Below are 16,412 nucleotides of genomic sequence, written 5' to 3'. Positions count from 1 at the left end.
AAGGCATGCTGCAATACAGATGTGAGTAGGGAGTCAAACTCTCGCGGTTACCAGAGGACCAGCCCTCACTATAACCCTAGCTACATAATAGGCGAGAGGCTGAGGGCTACTGAAATGGAGATTGGTGCCACACCCATGTGCCTCAAAAAGATGGGTAGTACTGGGACAGGAGAATGCCTGGGAAGACCAGATCCTGGTATGAGAGGGACTTCGACTCAACTTGAAGATTGTACTTTGGTCCTATTTCTTGTCGCTCTTCTCTCCAGAGTCAAACCTTATTTCTGGTATTGCCATCTCTGCATCTTTCTGTATTTTTTAATTGGTTTATTCCAAGCTTGGTCCTGAAGTTTGCTTGCTTCTCTTGTAGTTCTTCTTGTTATCTTAAACCTGACACTCTGTTGTTTCTGGCTTTGATTTACCATCTCCTCAGCTTTGTTCTTCTTGAATTTCTGAATTGTCAGTGTTTCATGCCAAGCTTTTTAATACTTCCCATGGGTCCACTTTCACTTTGTATTCAAGTGTCTTAAATCTTGTAATACACCCTTTTTTCTTCTCTCAGGTACTGTTTCCTGGTTTCAGTCATAGCACCAAATCAGCTTTGTATGTCCTTCAGTTACTAGGGCCTCCCAATTTGCTTTGTTTTTGGCTCTCTAAGCAATTTGGAAGCCACATTTGGCCTTGTCCCAACTGTGCTCCATCAGCTTATCTACCTCCAGCTTGGTGCGACTGCTGCCCAATTCCTGTTATCCCTTTACTATCCGGATCCAAACCACCCCTTCATCAATCGAGCCCAAAGTTCCATCCAACCAGTTATATCCAAGCCCCCATGGCTTGGCCTCTTCCGATCCCACTTTGGCTCAGTCCCCACACCAGGCTGCTTTTAGCCTATCTGGCCTACACTGTTCTTTTATGAAAGCAACATTAAACACGTTTGAGAGGAGAATCTGTGCTTCATCTGCAGAGCTGCAGCTCCCAGAGCTTGGAGTAAAGAAAGTGCTGACTCTGGAGCAATGCCTAAAGGAGTCGCTTAAGCATCCATATTTATACAAGTAAACGGTCTCCCTATATTTAAATAGTAATGCATCTGCCTGGGAGATCTTTAATCACAAGCTCAGCTGCTCTCTCTGGGAATACCTCGACTCCAGGATGTGGCCTGAGACGGTCATAATGTCCTCGATTGAAATGTCATAACTATGCTAATATGCGCGCCCATGTAGAACTGTTCCTATTCTTAACAACATTATAGACATTTCATGCATCCCTGTGCATTTCTTTCTTGAAATCAAACATGAGGGCACTCTAAACTCTAATTTTCCTGTTTGTAGTGCTTATTTCCTGTTTCCTGTTTACAGGCAAAAATTAATGCGACAGTTCAAAGACAGAATACGTGACAAGGTTTTGCCCCAGCACAGTGGCAGCTTTGTTCTTGCCTCATTGATCTTTCACACATTGTTATATATAGAAGCTCAAGGATAACAGAAATAATGCTACAGTTTACACTGATATTTATACCGGTATCGCTGTTGACACTTAAAAAGGTACGAGTCTCGTACGTCTCTTACAGTATCCGAGCAGATTTTTCTAACAAGGGTGACCTACTTTTTCTGTATTCACTCATTGTTTTCATCAGCAAGTGAAGAAGAGCAAGCCTTTCAAGGGTTTAATTTCCACAAAAAAAGGAAAAGGAAATATTGTCATCCTTGTAAAGTTGCTGCACTGTTTTATAACATTCGATGCTATTTTCTTTACCAGTTGGGTATGCAGACTGCTATTTGTGGATGTGCCGCAAAATGGCGCGTACCCAGATTAATGTTTTTGGGTTGGTTTTTTTTTTTTGGTAATTTGCTGCTTCCCACCAACAAGCTAGCTCTCCACTATCACCCTACCTACAGCTCGTAACCAGGGAGGGTGAGGGCTATCGCATACAACCCCGATTCCAAAAAAGTTGGGACAAAGTACAAATTGTAAATAAAAATAGAATGCAATGATGTGGAAGTTTCAAAATTCCATATTTTATTCAGAATAGAACATAGATGACATATCAAATGTTTAAACTGAGAAAATGTATCATTTAAAGAGGAAAATTAGGTGATTTTAAATTTCATGACAACAACACATCTCAAAAAAGTTGGGACAAGGCCATGTTTCCCACTGTGAGACATCCCCTTTTCTCTTTACAACAGTCTGTAAACGTCTGGGGACTGAGGAGACAAGTTGCTCAAGTTTAGGGATAGGAATGTTAACCCATTCTTGTCTAATGTAGGATTCTAGTTGCTCAACTGTCTTAGGTCTTTTTTGTCGTATCTTCCGTTTTATGATGCGCCAAATGTTTTCTATGGGTGAAAGATCTGGACTGCAGGCTGGCCAGTTCAGTACCCGGACCCTTCTTCTACGCAGCCATGATGCTGTAATTGATGCAGTATGTGGTTTGGCATTGTCATGTTGGAAAATGCAAGGTCTTCCCTGAAAGAGACGTCGTCTGGATGGGAGCATATGTTGCTCTAGAACCTGGATATCCCTTTCAGCATTGACGGTGTCTTTCCAGATGTGTAAGCTGCCCATGCCACACGCACTAATGCAACCCCATACCATCAGAGATGCAGGCTTCTGAACTGAGCGCTGATAACAACTCGGGTCGTCCTTCTCCTCTTTAGTCCGAATGACACGGCGTCCCTGATTTCCATAAAGAACTTCAAATTTTGATTCGTCTGACCACAGAACAGTTTTCCACTTTGCCACAGTCCATTTTAAATGAGCCTTGGCCCAGAGAAGACGTCTGCACTTCTGGATCATGTTTGGATACGGCTTCTTCTTTGAACTATAGAGTTTTAGCTGGCAACGGCGGATGGCACGGTGAATTGTGTTCACAGATAATGTTCTCTGGAAATATTCCTGAGCCCATTTTGTGATTTCCAATACAGAAGCATGCCTGTATGTGATGCAGTGCCGTCTAAGGGCCCGAAGATCACGGGCACCCAGTATGGTTTTCCGGCCTTGACCCTTACGCACAGAGATTCTTCCAGATTCTCTGAATCTTTTGATGATATTATGCACTGTAGATGATGATATGTTCAAACTCTTTGCAATTTTACACTGTCGAACTCCTTTCTGATATTGCTCCACTATTTGTCGGTGCAGAATTAGGGGGATTGGTGATCCTCTTCCCATCTTTACTTCTGAGAGTCGCTGCCACTCCAAGATGCTCTTTTTATACCCAGTCATGTTAATGACCTATTGCCAATTGACCTAATGAGTTGCAATTTGGTCCTCCAGCTGTTCCTTTTTTGTACCTTTAACTTTTCCAGCCTCTTATTGCCCCTGTCCCAACTTTTTTGAGATGTGTTGCTGTCATGAAATTTCAAATGAGCCAATATTTGGCATGAAATTTCAAAATGTCTCACTTTCAACATTTGATATGTTGTCTATGTTCTATTGTGAATACAATATCAGTTTTTGAGATTTGTAAATTATTGCATTCCGTTTTTATTTACAATTTGTACTTTGTCCCAACTTTTTTGGAATCGGGGTTGTATTTCCAAACAGATGCCCATGCTGTGTCACAGGGAAGCTGAACATTTGGAGGAAAGTGCTTTATCTGTCACAGATGCCATTGATTGACTGGCCCTCCCACCCAGAGAGTTTTTATCCCCTGCTGGCCGAAAGGCCCGAAGGGGGATGATGTCGTAGTGATTTCTATCCATCCCGGGAAGGGTGCTCACATTCTGAAGTCAACTCCTCTCACAATTTTTGGAGGAATTTCACGAAACTTGGCAGGATTCTTTGTTATTTGTCAGTAATATGCATATTTTAATTTTGTTAAATTCAGTCACATTTTACCAGAGTTACAGCCTTTGATTAACAAAATTATAATTTGACAATTTCATGAGAGTGTCTTTTCCTTCTGACATCAACTCCTCTCACAATTTGTGAACGAATTTCTCGAAGCTCAGTAGAAGGCCTTGTTATATGACGGTAATACGCAGATTGCGATTTAATTTCGTTTGTGAAAATTTTACCAGAGTTTTGACCCTTGATTAAATAACTTGTACTTTGACAATTTCATGAGGGTGTACATTCTTCTGAAATCAACTCCTCTCACAATTTGTGGAGGAATTTCACCAAACTTGGCAAAAGGCTTTGTTATATGACAGTTATATGCATATTGAAATTTCGTTTAATTTGGTCAAATTTTACCAGAGTTATGCCCTTGATTATTAACAAACTTACTTTGGCAACTTCATCAAGGTGTGCTTGCTTTCTGAAATCAACTTCCCACATGATTTTTGGAGGCATTTCGTGTAATTTGGCAAAAAGTTTTTTATCCCTCACTGGCCAAAGGGGGATGATGTCGTGGCAATGTCCGTCCATCCGTCCTAGGAAGGGTACTCACCTTCTGAAATCAACTCTTCTCACAATTTTTGGAGGAATTTCACGAAACTTGGCAGGATTCTTTGTTGTATGTCGATAATACGCATATTGCGATTTCATTCAATTCAGTCGCACTTTACCAGAGTTATGGCAGAGTTGCCAGCGGGGGATATTGTGCTCTCAGAGCACTCTTGTTATACTTTATATGCTAATCGTGGTTGGAGAGACTTTGTATGTGGCATGAGCAATTCTTATAAATATAAGAATATGAAGTTGAGGCATTTCTAAACAAGCTGAAGAATCCACAGTAATACAACCTTTGTTACTTAAATTGTGGCTCAGTATTGTACATACTGTGACCTCTGGATACTGTGGTTACTAAGATCAGCGATCAGAGCGTTATGGTCGTGTAACTGATATGTTTATGAATACTTTTGTGAATTTCCTAGAATTTGTGAAAAGAACAACTGAAACTTTGATAGGTTTCTGAGATAATGTGTGCAATGTGTGGATGAAATGAAAGTGTGAAATTAATTTTTAGCTTCAAGGTTAGTAAGAAATGGGCAACTGTCTTCCTGTCTTCCTTGGTGCACCTGTTTTTTTAATCTGAGTGCCCACGGGCACAAGTTCAAATTTATTCTCATTCATCTGGAATTACTTGGATGCCATCCAGTCTTGTATATCGTAAGACACTGTAGTGCGAGGTAAGGCAAGCTGCAGATTAGGCTAAGTTTGGAGGTAAAAGTGTATATCATTAGCATAACAATGAAAAGAGATATCATGGCACTGAGATATATTACCGAGCGCACGGGTGTCAAACTCAAGTTCAGCTCAGTTCACAATGCCCATAAAATAAGGCCATTCATTTTGAAGATATTATTATCCATTCTGTTGATGAACAGTAAGTTTTGAAGATAGAAGAGGGCATTTCGAGGAAAAAGAGATAGTCCTTGCTGGAGTGTGAAGAATCCAAGGGGTGGAGCTGGATTTGATCCTCCTCCTCCTCCTCCTCCTCCTATAACCCCAAAAAGCCAACTTATACTTCTGTGTCTAATCTGTGCCATGGGGGTGCAGTGTAGCCACGTACCGTACGCAGCCTGACGTGCACCTGACCACTGCAGCAACTGTGATTCATCCGTTTGGTAGAATCACATTTCCTCTGACACAGTTCCGGCTGCTCCTTCTTCTCCGTGAAAATCACGATGTTGCATTAACATAAATATATAAAGTGTGAAGCTCTTCAAGGTGCTCATCATGCTCAATACAGACAAGTTAAAACACTTCCGAAATGCCTTCAGTTAGAAAGCTTTCACTCGGTTTTAATTAATCATGAGAGGTTTCTTTTTCTCCGAGTCAGAATCTGTTTCAAAACAACACTTTGCCCGTGTTACTTTCTGTTTATTATTCCTACAGTGAAACACAGAGCTCACATTTCCGTCTTCTTTGATGTGTAAAAGCAATGAATTCTGGTGTGGTTCATGTGACAGCGCCTCCTAGAGGACACACACACCTTACGTGCAAGTCGAAATACTTGACCCTGCACTCGGGTCGATGCCGTACCTACAGTTTAGAGTAACACCCCTCACAAACGCAGGACTGTGGAATGTTTCAGATTCTGACTAGAAATAAACGAAAAAGAAAAAAACATGGGACGACCCCAGAGGAGGACGACTTTTAATAATAAGTTAAATTTATATAGCGCCTTTCAAGAAACCCAAGGACGCTTTACAATTATAGAAAAGGAAAGGAAAAAAAGTAAATAAATAAATAATTTAAAAAAAAGTAAAAAGTCCACCAAGTAGGGTCAGGATGTAATTCCCATGGTGTAGCAGCCACAGTCCTACCAAAAGGCGCACAAAAACGAGTCCCACATCTCCAGCACTGCCGCTGTGACGCCGTCAGCAACATCGCTCGAACACCACGCCATGGATCCACAAAGCCAGTACAGAAGCACCGCCATGCAGAGCGCTGGTATGTCCAAACCGCCTGCACAGCCGCCGCGACACCACCGAGCAACATCGCTCAGAACATCACGCCAAGCGTTAAAGCACAGAGCGCTGGACAACCACGATGTAAAATGAGCAACGAGCTCACTGCAGTCCATAGCTGGGAGCGCAGGCATCACCCACAGCCAATTTTAAAACAATGGAGGTTGCTGACTGAAGGTGGATCAAGAGTGGAGCTGGTGGATTTCACCTTATTGACTTTTTTAAGCAATGGTGTAATACTGACTAATTGATAAGGGGCTGCAGTCATGACTTTTAAAGGAGTTAAGGTAGAAGGAAAATGCGGACTCCATGTGGATTTTATGTTCTGCTTAATTCGATCTGATCGACTGTCATTTGGGGGGAAAATCAAGAAAGCTGTCAGTGGAAGGAGTCACATTGGGTTCATGCATTTGATTGATGGTGGAAAAAAGATGCCTTGGGTTGTTATTGTTATTTTCAGCGTGTGTAGTGTAGCTTTGGGTCTGGCCTTGCTCACAGCTATTTGTCGATGCTCCTTAAAAGCTTGTCGATGGAAAGTGCTTTGAGATTTCTTCATTGGTCGATGAACCAGCAGGGGGATGAGTGAAGGGTGTTTACTCGTGTTGGGTTCAAGAACACCTTAGCTGACAGAGTCGAGACCAAGACCATAGCCAGTGGAGTTCAAGTCAAAACCGAGTATGATGGGGGAGATCAAGACTAGACCAACACCACACATGGCCCGGTCCGTGTTAATACCGAGACCAGAGGCTCAGATGTGTTGATGTGCTGGTTGTTCCAAACCTGCCAAGAAATTTCTCTTGAATTAAGTAAAAAAAGCTCATTTACTTTTGGATTATCATTTTGTACAAATCTGTACACAGGACATGCTAAGCACTGCCCATTCTTTTAGCAAGCGCTGCGGTTTTATATCATTGCATTGGGGGTTCAGGAGCATGCGCGAGGTCAATCAAACAGCACAGAGTTTCAGAATTACTTTGTAAAGATTTGCCAGTCAAAGCACATTTTCTCTGATTTAAACACGAAGCAGGGAAATGAAGTGCATTAAAAACTAGGATTCGTTTTGGTTCATACAGCTTTCTGCTGCTAACATCGTAACTTGTACTGCATGAATGCCGTATAACTCCACATGCAGAGACGGATAATTACATTTTGTACTCTGTAAAGACGTCTGTGAAGCTGGCACTCCTCATAGTGAGACTGTAAAGAAATGTATTTCGATTCATTAGTGCATCACAAAGTAAACATTCATGCTCAGTTTGTGAGAAATTAGTCAAGTTTATTTTTATAGCGCTTTTGACAGCAGACATTGTCACAAAGCAGCTTTACAGAAATTTAAAGACTTTAAACATGAGCTAATTTTATCCCTAATTTATCCCCGATGATGAAGCCTGTGGCGACGGTGGTGAGGAAAAACTCCCTCAGACGACATGAGGAAGAAACCTCGAGAAGAACCCGACTCCAAAGGGAACCCATCCTCATCTGGGTGATAACAGACAGCGTGATTATAAATAACTCGCTTCTATAACTGTGTCCTGTATAGTCACAAAGTACAACTGTCACCAGGAAATTCATTATAGTTTTAACACGAAGTCAGTTTTGTTGAAGTTCATTGATGAGTGCAAAACCGTTCATGACAACTGCAGTCCTAAAGTTAGCAAGTCAGCTGCACAGTAGTCCTCAGCCACAAGAGCATCACTGTAAGAGTCCAGAGCGTCTTCTAAGTGTGACTTTCGACTGTGCATATGGGGCCGTCCTCCACAGGAACCATGTGATGAGACTCCACCCAGAAGTAGGGCATCAGGATGGATCAGGCAGGTCCGAGGAGCAGAAGAGGTTCGGCATCTCGAACTCAGGATCGACGTGTAACTCAGAGGGACAGACAGAGTGGGGGAGGATTAGCCATTAAATGTTTTAATGAAGTGACGTCACTCAACACTTCGTTAACGCCCAGTGACTCCGAACATGTCGGATTCATTTGTCTGTTGTTTGTGCATGCAAAATAAACATATTTTTAACCCTGACCCTAAACATCTCATCTCATTATCTCTAGCCGCTTTATCCTGTTCTACAGGGTCGCAGGCAAGCCGGAGCCTATCCCAGCTGACTACGGGTGAAAGGCGGGGTTCACCCTGGACAAGTCGCCAGGTCATCACAGGGCTGACACATAGACACAGGCAACCATTCACACTCACATTCACACCTACGCTCAATTTAGAGTCACCAGTTAACCTAACCTGCATGTCTTTGGACTGTGGGGGAAACCGGAGCACCCGGAGGAAACCCACGCGGACACGGGGAGAACATGCAAACTCCACACAGAAAGGCCCTCGCCGGCCACGGGGCTCGAACCTAGGACCTTCTTGCTGTGAGGCGACAGTGCTAACTACTACACCACCGTGCTGCCCGACCCTAAACATAATTTCTCTAAATTTGTGCTGTTTCAGCACTTTTTTAAAAAATTTTGCACACACAGACATGCACAAACGAATCAAATTTATTTTAATTTAGCAAAAGGAATATTTAAGCTGATATGTCTGTGAAGATTCTCAATCATCCAGATCATAGTAAACTGTGGGTGGTAGAAATGGGCAACTGGACTTGCTTGAAGATTCTTGAAAACATTTCACCTCTCGTCCGAAAGGCTTCCTCAGTTCTGTCTGACTAATAGGGAGTATCAGAGAGGATAAATGCCTGATACTCCCTGTTAGTCAGACAGAACTGAGGAAGCCTTTCGGACGAGAGGTGAAACGTTTTCAAGAATCTTCAAGCAAGTCCAGTTGCCCATTTCTACCACCCACATTTAAGCTGATAAAAAATAAGAAAATAAATGTTGCATTTTTTTGGTAATAAAAATCTCTTCATTTAGTATTTTCTCAAAAATATCCTGTGAAAATCGACCGGTGAGTGCGGTATCGTGAGCTGAATGGAGTCGTGAACTGAGTGAATCGTTACACGAGCATTTTGATGTGAACCTGATTCCCAGATGACGCTAATTGATGATGTAAGAAGGACACAGTAATCTTCTATAATTGCAGGTTGTTTGTGGACCTTCATCCTACTGTCCAATCTGACATGATTTTATCTCCAGAGTCTAAAACAGACTTCCAAAATTTGAACTTAAAGAAGTTGGAAAGTAGATCAGATCTCATCTGACCTCAACATGAGCTAGTGGTGAACATTACCAACATCTAACATTCACAATCGAGCTCCTGTTTAAGGGAATGTCCACATCAATTTCCAGGAATCAAAGAGATGAGTTAATCAGCGACTCCGTCCACGCACATGGGCGTCAAGCAAGTAAATGAGGGCGTGGCATTCAGACCGTGATCTAAAGCTGTACACATCCACAGTGGATTTCTGATATAGACACATGCTGCGCAGACGGTGACAGACTGAAAGCTTTCAGTTCTTATATTTGCGTTTCCTCAGGAAGCTGATATAATTACTGCACGAGCAAAACGCTCTCCTGCGAGTTGCAGTGCTACTCGAGCCGTGCAGCGGAGAGCCGGAGGGAGCGCACGGCGAGCAGGCTGATGACTGATATGTGCGAGTGTGTGGTAGAGATACGTATGTGAGTGCACCAGCACATTTAATATGAACACATTAGGGAGGGAAAGCGGGAGGAGAAGGCGGGAACTGAGGAGAACGAGCAGACAAACGGATAAATAAATGAGCAGATAAATAAATAAGCACCCAGAGCTGATGGAGGACAAGGAACCAGAAGGAAGTTTGGAGTTGATGGTATCCTGTGTTAGGATAAACACACACACACACACACACACACAGAGCTTTGAGATGACGCTGATGAACAACATGCCGGTAATGGCACTCCTATATGTTTTAAATGGCTCTGTTAATGGAGCTTTTATATGGACATCCTAATGGCTCTGATTCCTGCTTTGAAATGAATGTTTGTGTGTGTGTGTGTGTGTGTGTGTGTGTGTGTGTGTGTGTGTAAGCCCTGCTTTTGTGCTATTGATCCCCATCTACTCTCAGTGTAATGGGAACTAATGCAGAATGGGGAAAAGAGTTTTTCTACAGGATCAGTGATTTCCACTGTTTTATGAGCTTCTTATTGATGTGTGTTTGTGCTAGTGTACAGTATATGTGTGTGTATATGCATACGTGTGTGTGTGTGTGTGTGTGTGTAGGAGTAGAGCAAACATTCTGTGTTTGATCCATATCTGTACAAACCAGCAACATGCGTCCATTAATGTCTGAATCTGTAATTCATTCTCTGTGTGAAAATCCAAATAAAAGTATTAAAGTGTGTGTGTGTGTGTCCCTGTTTTATTTCTTTCTGTCTCAGTGAAAGACGGAGGTCATCTTCACACTAATATCAGTGAATTTAATGAGGGATTTTTCACAGTGCCGAGCCACGCTGAGCTGTATCAGTAGTACCCTTGGCTAACAGGGGGGAAGGAAACATTTCCTCATTACTTACCCCGAAAAAGCCCGTGTCTCTCCAAGTGTGATATTACAAATTTGGTGATCAATTAGCCTTGTTAGGAGCCAGGAAGTTAGAATCAGATCGTAATTAGCATGTTGTGACCTGACACACCGCTGTTCTCTCGCTCCGCAGCTGCCGCACCGTAGAGTGACGTTCTCCACGGCCAATCCGATGCAGGACGCTCAGGACTCGTCCCAGCAGAGCTACTATGACAGCGGCCTGGAGGAGTCGGAGACACCCAGCAGCAAGAGCTCGTCAGGGCCACGCCTCGGCCCGCTGGCACTGCCTGAGGAGCACTATGAGAGAACCACGCCCGACGGCAGCATCGGAGAGATGGAGCACCCTGAGAATGGTGAGAGAGAGAGAGAGAGACCTACTGTACATACGTCATTGTTCCTTGAGAGGGAGACAATTTGGGTTGAGCTGCAGCTGTGCGCAGTCTCCAGCTGTGTCTCATTTCACCTCACTGCATCCTATTCACTGGTGAGACATTTTATTATTAGAGACACAGACAGAAAAACAGACTGCACAACAGATAGATACACCAACAGAAAGATAGAGAGAGGGATGGATACACAATGACAGACAAACAGAGAGCGAGAGAGAGAGGCAATCACAGTTAGACAGCAAGCAGATAGATAGATTGACTGACAGATAGACAGATAAATATGTAGACTGGTATAGATGTGTGTGTGTGTATTTATTTATTCTATCCACATTCACTGGATATGAGCAATCACATGCTCTGATTGGTGACTCTACTACTAGGATATCAGCTCATATACTATCAGTAGAGAAAAACAAAATGGCGGCATGCATCAAGTCAGATATGTCATTTTGTTATCAAGTATTTAAAAGAAACAGAAATAGCTAAAAAAATATATAGTCCCCCCCCCAGCATCTCCTGTTCCACACTCCAGCCCAGTCGGTGGCAGTAATGCACCTGTAAGTCGGTTTGCCAACCACCAAAAAACCCTAAAGAAGAAGAAGAAAATGACGGAGCGTGTTACTGAATCAACTGAGGACGAAATAAAAACTCTACTCAAAAACAAAACCCCAAAAATACAAAAAAAGTAACAAAACATGGAATGAAAGTATTTGATGGTAAGAACGTATCTGTTTTATTTTTTAAGAATTATTATTATTTGCGCACGGTGGTGTAGTGGTTAGCGCTGTCGCCTCACAGCAAGAAGGTCCGGGTTCGAGCCCCGTGGCCGGCGAGGGCCTTTCTGTGCGGAGTTTGCATGTTCTCCCCGTGTCTGCGTGGGTTTCCTCCGGGTGCTCCGGTTTCCCCCACAGTCCAAAGACATGCAGGTTAGGTTAACTGGTGACTCTAAATTGAGCGTAGGTGTGAATGTGAGTGTGAATGGTTGTCTGTGTCTATGTGTCAGCCCTGTGATGACCTGGCGACTTGTCCAGGGTGTATCCCGCCTTTCGCCCGTAGTCAGCTGGGATAGGCTCCAGCTCGCCTGCGACCCTGTAGAACAGGATAAAGCGGCTACAGATAATGAGATGAGATGAGAACTGTGAACTGAGAGAGAGGCAAACACGGTCAAACAGACAGGTAGACCAGCAGACAGCGAGCAGGTAGCTAGAGATGTGAGAACAGTGTCTGCAAATTTTAATGAAGAAGCTTCACGACTGCTGTGCGAGTTTCTTCTTCCCTCTGCAACATCACCTTTCTTTCTTTATTTATTTATTTTTTCCCAACATATAGCTCCGCTCAGGCTTGAACTGCTTGCTTGATGAAGATGATGAGTTTTCCTGGTTCAAGCACACTTCTCTTCTCTGTGTGAACACAGTGTCAGCATCTCTGCAGTCGTAGTTTCTCGTGTGTGTGGGGGGGGGGGCGCCAGGTGTTAGCCGCAGTCCGTGTGCTCTCCATCAGTAGGCGCTCCATCACCACTCCAAATGCATCTTAATGGCTCCCTCACAGCAACACGCTAATTAAAACCCCAGCTAATGGAGCTTTTGGACTGCAGATAACGCTGCAGTGTGAGCGTCCAGTCATCAGCCTGCTGCCCACACAAACACTTGTTTTGTGTTTCCGCAAGGCCGGCTGCCTGCTTAACAAAGTGCGTTTCTCTCTCTCTCTCTTTTTTTTTACTTTCATTTATGTGTCATACATACACGCTAATGAATGCATGCTAATGCCAGCGCTCTGCAGAGTTTCTCCAAGAACCTCCTGAATTTACTGGCTTTAACAAAGGGTTTTTTTTTTTAACAGTCCATCTCCTCAGAAGAATTACCCTGACAGCTGCTTCCATGCTAAATATATTCTTTAAATTCTCTTCTGTACAATTTCATCTCCATTACTGCTGCTGCTGCTCTTTCTAATACCATTTATGTTTTCCACGCTTTAGTGTTTCCCTCCATTAGCATGGCTGAGATTAATCATTTCACGAGTGTCTTTCTGGGCTGAATTTGCAAGCACTGTTTTTAGCACCTCAACTCCAACAATGTGGACTGTTCCCGACATGTGTTTTATTTAACATGCTCTGTAGAGCGTGGCATCCCGCTGCCACCATAAACTGCACAAGTAAATGTGGAAACCACACACACACACACACACCGCTTCGTGTTTCCCAATTCACAGTGCTGTTACATGGCACCTGTGATGTATTATGTATGTTTATTTATATTCATCCAACATTAAAGAGCGCTGAAACACACGCATTACACCAGAGTGAAATTCTTTTCTTCACATATCCCATCATATTACAAAGTTGAGGTCAGTGCATTGGGTCAGCCATGATCCGGCCCCCCTGGAGCAGAGAGGGTCTTGCTCAAGGGTCCAACAGTGGCAGACTCAGCAGGACTGGGGCTTGAACCCTCAACCTTCTCATTGGTAACCCACAGCCTTACCCTTTGAGTCATGACTAAACAGAGCTTACAGCACCTTGTATTCTCAGGGAGTCTCCCATCCATCCAAGTACTAACCAGACCAGACACGGCTCAGTTTCCAAGCTCAGACAAGATTGGGCGGTGTCAGAGTGGTATGGCTGTAAGGTGCAGTAGAATTAGCTCAGTAATGGTATTTTTCCATAAGTAGATTCGATTAGATTCGGTTATTAACGTAGAGGTAGCTGTCGTGTCTTTGAGTATCATTGCAATGGAATATTTAAATGCATTTAATTTCACCCCCTTTGACAGATTTCGTGCAAGTGTGTAGTTTGCATAAATACTTATTGTAAATTCCAGACTGGCACGCAAACAAGATTTTACTTTAAATATTATATGATGATAAAATGTGACCTGGGGCGAAAGTAATACACGAAACATGAATGTTAAAGCTGGCTGTTTTGTTGGTGGCATTGAGACGCACTGGTGGTTCCACTAGCACTTTATGACCAAAGAAAATCAGCAGTCACGACGGCCTCTTTGATTTTGTCAGAGTTTAAACTCAAAGTGAGCGATGCTGCTGACGGCATGGTGGAACCCTACCAGCAGAGTGCATATGTCAGCTAGATTAGGCAAAGAACCTATCTCGAGGTAGACCTAATTAAAACATTACTCTCACCTCAGGGAGATGGAGGAAGCCCTCAGTGACGGACATACGGAAATAGAGAGCAGTGAGAAGCTTTGCTGTCACTCTAACCATCACTTGTAGAACTCTGCCCACCTGTTTATTTGTTAGAGGTTGAATATGAGTGGCAGTGTAACAGGCTGCACTGGAAGAGCCTTTATCGTTCATGGCCGTGCGGATAATTGACGTGCAGAGGTGTGGGTGTGAGGGGAGGGGTTGAGTCACCATGTGGGATGCCCAAAGGTCTCGCGGCTCTAGCAGTGGCACTGATTTTTGAAGCACTCTGACCTTTTGTGACTTTCATTTTCTCCAGACACGCTTACCCTGAACGCAAAGCAGGAGGGGTTTTTTTTATGATTCATGCTTTCTGTTATGAGAAGCATCAGATTTTTTGCTGTTTCTGTGTTTGATGTTTTCTGGACAGGGGTGGGAAATTTATACATTTATTAGCTAGCCCCCTGGTAAAAGCTCTAGTGTGTTGCCCAGTCCCAGGTTTTGGGTGTGCAGAAACCTAACTGCCTAGGATAAAATATAGTATCTAACGTAATAAAAATATAATAATGTATGCCTTGCTAGTTTGCTAATTAAGTGCACGAATACACATGAAGGTACAAGTTGATGATCACATTTGACATTGTGTCAAAAAGTCAATGTTGGTGAACATTGTGGTTAGAGATGTGGTGTTCTGTCCTCCCATCACACGTAAAGATATTTGAGTCTTGCTAGCATCTTTGTTTTCTGTCAACATGGTGACAGCATATAGGAAGCAAGAGAGTTTCCACAAACCTGCATGTTCCCGATTCTAAGAAGATCATCTGCCATCCATTTCTTTAATTCATTGATTCATTCATGTTCATTCTGTTTTTCCTGCTGGGGGTCATGGTGGCAACAGGTGAAGAAGGCCAGCTCAGACTGCTCTATGCCCAGCCACAGATTTCAGCTCCTCCTGGGAATCCTCAAACATTCCCAAGGCAACTGTGATATTGGGTCCTAGGCCTCAATCCATTGGGATGTGCCTGATACAGCTCCATTGTGAGTTGGGACATCCTTATAAGATGCCCAAACCTCTTAACTGGGCCTTCTCAATTCCCAGGAACAGTGGCTGTTATCCAAGACTCTCCTGGATTGTTGAGATCTTCAGCCTATTACAGAGACTAAGCCCAGCAGGAACCTCATTTCCACTGCCTGTACTCAAGACCTTAATCTTTTGGTAACTGCCCATGGCTTGTGTGTGTAGTGCAGCAGGTGGTTCACCCTCTGCTCTTGAGAACTAAGCTAATACTGTATATGCATGCTTTCTCTGTGATGTAGGTAGATTTGCTCCCATAGTCAGTAATATTGATTTCATTCTAGACGCCACATGATGGAAGCATGTAAAATGTAAACCGACAGAAGTTCAATCTGATAGATCATTTGGGAATTATCTCTAAGAAATCATCAATAAACCATTGATTATTTTGGCTTCTTTAAATCCACAACAGTTTTGTGTTGACTCTAATCAGATACAGTTCAGGGGCAAAAGCAGACAACTCCATTTTTCTTGTTTTCTTGAAATATTTTTTTTTCTGATTTCCCTGATAGAACTGGCCATTTTATATTGGGGTGATCAGAATTGATATGCAATAAATAATTAATTGTCATGATCTGAAAAATCAAACTTGATTAAAACAACACCTGTGACGGCAGAAACAGACCAATCTGAATATAGTATATGGCTGGCTTTGGTTTCTTTTTATGCCAGACCTGCAATACAATCACCTTTTTATCAATATTGTTGAAGTTTTACATGATTTAATGCATTATTTGGTGAAATAAAAGCCAATTTAGTGAGCAAACCAAGAAAGGTCAACAAATCATGGGTGCAGCCATGATGGATGGCGTCACTGGTTTTGGAGCACTCATTTGCTGAAATAGAGTTGTTGGCATCTGCGAAAAATGGGGCACGGAAGATGTCTGTTTCTGAAAGAAAACCACGGAAAAGCAGGATTTTTCAACAGAGATAAAAACTTGCTGAACAGAAAGATGGCATTTCCCTTTTTGTTCCAGGCGCTTGTTGGCGTTTGTGCTTGAACTTTTTACT

The 16,412-nt window shown here is 42.9% G+C and overlaps 1 protein-coding gene across 1 annotated transcript in view; it reads left to right on the top strand.

Annotated features, from left to right (window-relative positions):
- The window catches only part of pcdh1a (protocadherin 1a), a 116,614-nt gene that overhangs the window by 75,192 nt on the left and 25,010 nt on the right, over positions 1 to 16,412 (top strand). The window contains exon 4 of the mRNA XM_060909630.1: positions 10,939 to 11,158. Coding sequence (XP_060765613.1) covers positions 10,939 to 11,158 — 220 coding nt within the window. The remainder of the gene's footprint in view (positions 1 to 10,938; positions 11,159 to 16,412) is intronic.

This window comes from Neoarius graeffei, chromosome 25 (genome assembly GCF_027579695.1).
Source record: "Neoarius graeffei isolate fNeoGra1 chromosome 25, fNeoGra1.pri, whole genome shotgun sequence".
In the NCBI taxonomy this organism is placed as follows: Eukaryota; Metazoa; Chordata; class Actinopteri; order Siluriformes; family Ariidae; genus Neoarius; species Neoarius graeffei.
The sequence above is the reverse complement of the archived record's forward strand: the minus strand, read 5'-3'. Positions and strand labels throughout refer to the sequence as shown.